Source organism: Garra rufa, chromosome 22 (assembly GCF_049309525.1).
Source record: "Garra rufa chromosome 22, GarRuf1.0, whole genome shotgun sequence".
NCBI classification, from domain to species: Eukaryota; Metazoa; Chordata; class Actinopteri; order Cypriniformes; family Cyprinidae; genus Garra; species Garra rufa.
Genome location: NC_133382.1, coordinates 30,164,280 through 30,171,284, shown reverse-complemented (window position 1 = coordinate 30,171,284; position 7,005 = coordinate 30,164,280). Strand labels below are relative to the sequence as shown.

General features: G+C 37.6%; 1 protein-coding gene across 1 annotated transcript; it reads right to left on the bottom strand.

The window, feature by feature from the left end:
* Positions 1 to 1,124: 1,124 nt before the first annotated feature.
* Positions 1,125 to 5,920, bottom strand: tekt3 (tektin 3). Its single transcript, XM_073827714.1, has 7 exons — positions 5,348 to 5,920; positions 4,599 to 4,682; positions 3,461 to 3,531; positions 2,894 to 3,037; positions 2,577 to 2,799; positions 1,538 to 1,692; positions 1,125 to 1,438 (listed from the first exon to the last, which is right to left on the bottom strand). The coding sequence occupies exons 1-7, from the start codon at positions 5,918 to 5,920 to the stop codon at positions 1,222 to 1,224; spliced, it is 1,467 nt and encodes a 488-aa protein (XP_073683815.1). The 3' UTR covers positions 1,125 to 1,221.
* Between the last annotated feature and the right edge of the window lie 1,085 nt (positions 5,921 to 7,005).

Below are 7,005 nucleotides of genomic sequence, written 5' to 3'. Positions count from 1 at the left end.
TGCAAAAATGCAAATTTGCTGCCAGGCAACGCGATTGCCACAAACTAAAAACATTTCAAATCCAGTGAAAAATTTGCATAACGCATTGTTGCGTAAGCCAATTAGCGAAAGCATTAAGTGATGATTTTATTCACACTAGTGAAGTGAAAAACATCCCACAAGTAATCTAGAGCGATAATGCAAATGAGAATATTTGCTTCACATTTTGTGTGCACACCGCACAATGGTTTGTGCACACCAAAAGCGAGTTTAATTATTTGCACGAGCAGATTACATACAAAATCAATGCAAAGATGCAAATAGATGCGAATTCACGCCTGCCGAAGCGAATGACGTGAATTGGATGACACAATTGCTGTGAAATTGAAAAAAATCAAATTAAAAGAAAAATTCACGAGGTGTTGTAATGCAAGCCAATCAGCGAAGAACTTATTGACACATCCAGTTTGAGACATCCGATTGTATCAGAAAATGGAGGAAAGCATTAAGTGATGATTTTATCCGCATTAGTGAAATGAAAAACATCCCACAAGTAATCTAGAGCAATAATGCGAATGAGGATATTCGCTTCGCATTTTGTGTGCACACAGCACAATGGTGTGTGCACACCAAAAGCAAATGGAATTATTTGCACAAGTAGATTACATACAAAGTCAATGCAAAGACGCAAATAGATGCAAATTCGCGTCGGGCAATGCGAATAATGTGAATTGGATGACGCGATTGCTGTGAAGTTGAAAAAATTCAAATCAAAAGAAAAATTCACGAGACGTTGTAACGCAAGCCAATCAGCAAAGAACGAAAAACTAAACGAAAAACATCCCGCAGATAATCTAAAGCGATAACACGATGAGAATATTCACTTTGCACTTTGCAATAGATAGATAGATAAATAGATCATTTTTTTGAAAGGATTCATTTAATCTTTGATTGTATTATAATGACAGATAGGGCAGTTTTATCTATTTTGTATCAGTTCAGAGATTATAGTTTTTTAATCATGACAGTCAAAGGACAAGAGACAATCAATTCTAATCATTACAGTGTGCTTAACCTAGCACACAGAGGTGAGCGAAACAATAAAATGTGTCAAATGTCTACTTAATTAAGAGGACTAAGAAGAAAGCTGTTTTGATGCTAATCTTGTGGTTTATCTTTATAACATTCAATTTTGGATTTAGATTAATGGTTAAGCAGCTTCTGGAGGAGAGTCTGGAAGATCTAGGTGTATCCGACCAGACGAGGAGTGCTGGGAAAGCTCTTCCTCATGCCCATGCATTTCTCCTGATCCAGGAACAGCGAGTTGGCTTTGACTGACAGGTCATGCTCCAGAGCAACTTTGGTCTTCACCAGGGTCTGGAGTGTGTTCTCGGCCTCCATCAGTCTCTCTCTCAGTTTATGAATGGTGTCTTCAATCTCTCTCACCTCTGTAACCAACCTGAGGAAGAGAGAGGGAGAAAGATAAGGAAAACAGAGGTTTGGCAAAGCAAAACATTGCATCCAAACAGTTTCTTGACATTTATATAAGGGCAATTACCTGTGGTGAGGATTGTCTCTGCAGAGTTCAACGTTGGGTCTGCGAGTCCTTTCTTCCAGACGGGTCTGGGCCACTTTAAGTGGGTTCTCTTTGTCTCGGATTGCCTTTTTTAAAGCTTCAATCAGCATCTCGGTCTGGAAGATTTCCTGAAGGGTCTGAAAGTGGAAGCAAGAAGGCACGAAAGAGAAAAAGATTTGATTAAGTGACAAAGTCCCTTATTCTCTGTGTCTGACTTCTCGACCCTTCTCAAAGTAAAAAGGGTCCAGTCGGGTACACTTGTTTCTTCTGTATAAATCATATTTGACAGTCTAAAATACATTAATCTAAATTTAGGCTGGTTTGGTTCTATTCTGGGCAAAATTCCCAACCATCCACGCAACCTTGCCAGGACAAAGCAAAGGACAAAGAGACGAAATCAAACCCCTCAGGGTAAACCAAATAAATTCAGCAAATGTGTATTTTATTTTATTTTTTAAATTTCTTTTAATTTTTATTTAAATTTTATTTTAAATATCATATTTTACATAGAATAAATGTATGCAATTCTTAATACTTTTAAAATTGCATTAAACTGATTGATGTGTGAGGAATCTGAAAGAGCTTCATTGTTCTCGTTATAGTCCATATCATCCATCTAAATGCATAATGATCATAAAAAATATTCAAGATCAGGTCTAGCTACATAGACACACTCTCTCACGAACACAATTTGATGTAATCTCATTTTGACCATTCAGCATCATGAATGATTGTTCTTTATTGGTTACCTCATGCATCTGATAACAGCCGTCAAGGGCTTAAACATTATGGACAGCTGACAGAGCTTCTTCATGCTCTTCATTAACCTTCCTAACAACAGTCTCCAGTGTTTAGAGCTTCCTGTCTATATCTTTTAGGGCATGAACAAGCAGGCAATTTATTTTGGGTCCTGTCCATTCAAAGTGAAGTAGTAAAAAGGAAGTAGAATAGATCCTATTATTACTAAACAATTGAGTGCAGGTTAAAAGTAATGGCGTGATGTTCAGCATCCTGTGGTTACCTTGGCCAGGTGGGCTTGCAGATTGTTCTTGGCGTCCGCCATCTCAGAGATGCGGTTGGTGAAGGACACATTTACAGAGTTAAACTGGTTCCACATTTCGTTTGAAGTGGCATTGAGCAGAATCTCAATCTCATCACGGAGTTTGTGAGAAGCGGCGCGTTCGCTCTGAGAATGCAGGATGTTGTCGTCAGTGAACTTCGACCAGGAGTCTGGAAGACTGATACTGTTGAGATCATAAGGAGAGTAAGCAAAGCAAATCCTGACCCTAACATGTCCTAAAACAGAACTATCTTGTTTTAAGTTAAAGTAAAACTCACGATGGGTCCAGGCGATCGATCCCTCTATAGTAGCCGATTCCATCAGAGGTGTTTCTGAGATGGTGACACCTGTCATCGATTCTTTGTGCTGTGACCTTGTCGCTCAAATCTCTCTCCAACTCGTGTTGTGCTGCACGATTCGACCTGAGTAATGAATATAAACACATGCACTGTGGCTTGTTCATTTGTCAAATAACCATTTTTTATAATGTTGTCAAAACAATCATATGCAATAGTGAGAGGGTGTTGATACTGTTTCTTATACAATGACGTTAGCCAATCGTAAAAGTGGCCGATTACTGAGAAGCCTTAAAGGACACACCCTTTAAAAACAGTCGTTTCAGACCAAGGGTCAGAATGAGGGTAGAAAATACTATTTTTTCGACATATTTATTTGTTTTTTTTTGTGTGTGTGTGTGCAAAAAAACTTTAGAAACATTATAAGTAAACCTCAAGGAACATAAAAAAAAAAACATGTCATGACCCCTTTAAATTGAACGATATGAAGGCAAGTTGTAATTTTGGGTTATTTTAGAGGATTTTTATAATGCTTTCTGCGAGACTCACGCTAGTTGAGCAATAGCTCGGTCTAAATGCCGTCTCATTCTCTCCTGACATGACTTAATCACTTCCACTTCCTGCAAAAAAAAGGCAAATATAGAAATTATGACTGTTTAACTTTTTTATATGGGAAGAATTTATAAATGAGACGAATTAACATAGCTTACTAAATCTGTTGCCTAGGGCAATAGTAGGCTACTTTATACAGCTTGTGGTCATTCTATGTGAACCTGGACCACAAAACCAGTCATAAGGGTCAATTTTCGGAAATTGAGATTCATACATACATTTGTTAGGAAAGGAAGATATTTGGTTGAGATACAACCATTTAAAAATCTGGAATCTAAGGGTACAAAAAGATCAAAATATTGAGAAAATCGACTTTAAAGTTGTCCAAATTAAGTTCTTAGCAATGCATGTTACTAATCAAAAAATATTTGTTTATATATTTACAGTAGGAAATTTACAAAATATCCTTATAGGACATGTTCTTTACTTAATATCCTAATGATTTTTGGCATAAAATAAAAATCTATCATTTTGACCTATACAATGTATTGTTGGCTATTGTTACAAACATACCCGTGCAACTTATGACTGGTTTTGTGGTCCAGGGTCAAATATAAAATATATAAAATAAAATATAAAATATTCGACCTCACAATGGCACAATTGACCAATCCAATTAAAGTATTCCAGAAAGCCATGTATTAAATTTAATGAAATCAAAAGAAAAGCACAATGCTTAAAATAATAGTTCATCTCAAAAATAAAAATTCTGTCATTTTTTACTCACCCTCATGTTGTTCCAAACCTGTATAAGTTTTATTCTTATGTTAAACACAAAACATTTGTTGGCCCCCACTGACTTCCATAGAAGGGGAAAATACTATGGAAGTCAATGGGGGCCAACAACTGTTTGATTATCAGCATTCTTCAAAATATCTTTGTCTGTGTTCAATGTAAAAAAAAAAAAAAAACTTATACAGGTTTGGAACGACATGAGGGTGAATTTTCATTTTTGAGGTGAACTATTCCTTTAAGAAAGCATTGATTCACTCATAATATTAATATTTGAGCACATTTTTTTTTTTTTTTTGGTTTGAGGTGTTATGTGTTCAAATGAAAGCCCAGGTGACCTCACCATAATCAAATCTTTCTCTACGCCATCATGAACCAGATCAATGGACATCCGTTTCTCCCTGTGGAACAAACATTCCTGAGAAACCTGGAAAGAGAAATATTAACAATATATTTGATTTATATTACATAAAATATTCTTTTATTGAACAATGGCAAAGTAATAATAACTGATGGCAGGACATCACACAGGATTACACGTCCTCACTCAAAACGTGACAGCGGAAGCTCTAGTAAGCAATTACATCACTATGGAAACGTCTTGTGATTATTCTCGTGGTCACTCCCGTGAGATGACGCTAGTGTCACTACTCCACTTTGGAACTCATCCAGCACTAGTAGTCAGCATGTTTTGCTGTGGTTTCTATAGAAACAGTCTCTTACTGTGACTCAGATGGGTAACTCTGTAAAGACAGAGGTGGGACACATTGAGGTCATTGTAGATCCAGTGTGCTTTGTGCTCAGTGTGATTGAGTGTGTATATCTTACACCCCACTAGGTTCTGTTGCCAAGTGGTTTCTAACAATTGGTCACCTGACACTCTATGTGAGCTTTTCTAGTTACTGGGTCTTTAACTAGATCACCGTGACCCAAATTAGGTGTAGAGCTGATAAAAGACCACTAGAGCTGTGCCATGCTAGCATTCCAAGCACGGATGGAATATTTGTTACAGCAGTAAAAACAAAGAATGACATTTAAATCTGTTTGTATAATTTTTACTTTTTAAAATTACAAACATATTAATAATATTACCTGCAGTGGCCCTTCGGTCTCAGCGAGTGCTCTTTCCAGCCTTCTTTTCACATCCATCAGCGCTGATATCTCCGTCACCATGTTGTCTATCTCATGATTGAGCTCTGATCTCCAGAAGCTGATGTCATTTAGTCTTTCCCCAATGTTCTTGCTGGTGGTGTCCTGAGTTTTGCGGGTCAGCTGGTCCTTATCTTGGATCATTCGGATCGTGTCTCTTCGAAGCCTTTCGGCACTGTTCCGGGACGACTCTGACTCCCTGTAGTTACTCTGGTTGGACTTGAACCAGTCCTCTGGCATGTAGCGAGTACTGAGAGCCGTCCTGTTAGAGGGATAAAACATGGTCTTGGCCCGGACTAAGTCCAGGTTGTCTCTTTGTAGGGCTGATACAGTCGGGATAGCGCTGCCACTTCTAAAGTACGAATTAGTCCTCCAGGGCATGTTTGAATTCTGGTTGAGGGTCAAGGCTGGCTGGTGGCTTCTATAACTGGATGCCGTGGTGGATATGGCTGGTAGGAAGTGGCTGGTTTTGGGCCGAGTGTAAGTGGCCATCTGAGTGGATCCAATTAGCTCCATGTGTCAATCAGTTGGCCACCTTTTTCCTAGAAAATACAACAGAGTTTTGGAATGTGTACAGTCATATGTGGTTAATAACTACATGCCTAGGCTGCAATACATGCAAATTCCTGACAATTTACTCACCCCTATGTCATCCAAGATGTTCATGTCTTTCTTTCTTCAGTTATAAAGAAATTAGGTTTTTTGAGGAAAACATTCCAGGATTTGTCTCGATACTTCAATGGTGGCCAACAGGTTGAAGGTCCAAACTGCAGTTTCAATGAGAGCTCTACATGATCTCAGCCAAGGAATAAAAGTCTTATCTAGCAAAACAATTGTTTGTTTGTTTTTTTTATTTATATACTTTTAACAACATCTTGCACTAGCTTAACTTCACGCATTACTTAATCACGCATTCATGACATAGGTGGGTCATTCCAGCTGGAATCATCAAATGGTCCCCACCTGACCCCCTCAGATTTGTCTGAAAAAAATCTATGTGATGGGTAATATGCCCAATAGATCATATACAAACTTTCAGATCTCTACTGTGCATAATTTTTTTTTTTACAAAAAATGTTTGTAAAAAGTTTGTTTTTTTACCCCGTTTTGGCGTCACAGTCTGAGTGACCATGTTCAGACTGAAATATCTCCAGAACTAGTTGTGCCAGGTCCATGAAATTTTCGGGGCTAAGAGTCCTAGTCCAGAACTGCATGAATTACAACTCACAGCATTGTTACTGAATTTACACATGAATGCTGGCCCTCTACTTTTCTTTAAAACTATTACTTTAAGGGTTTTCAGATGTCCATAGAAACCTCAATTTTCAATGTATAAGGATCAAACTTGGTAAATGGTCTGATATGTACCATGTCTTTCACATCCTTTGACATCAGACAATAGAGTCTTATGGATGTTGAGATATTAAGGTCCAAAATTTGAAAAACCTCATTTACACCAATGTTCAGAGCAATATTTCCCATGAATGACACCAGGTGTGAACATGAAACTTTTTTTTTTTTTGAAAGAGCATGTTCTTATTGATAAAATAAGAACATGCTTAAAAAAAATTGGGATGGGGTTTTTCTGTAATCATTTTTAA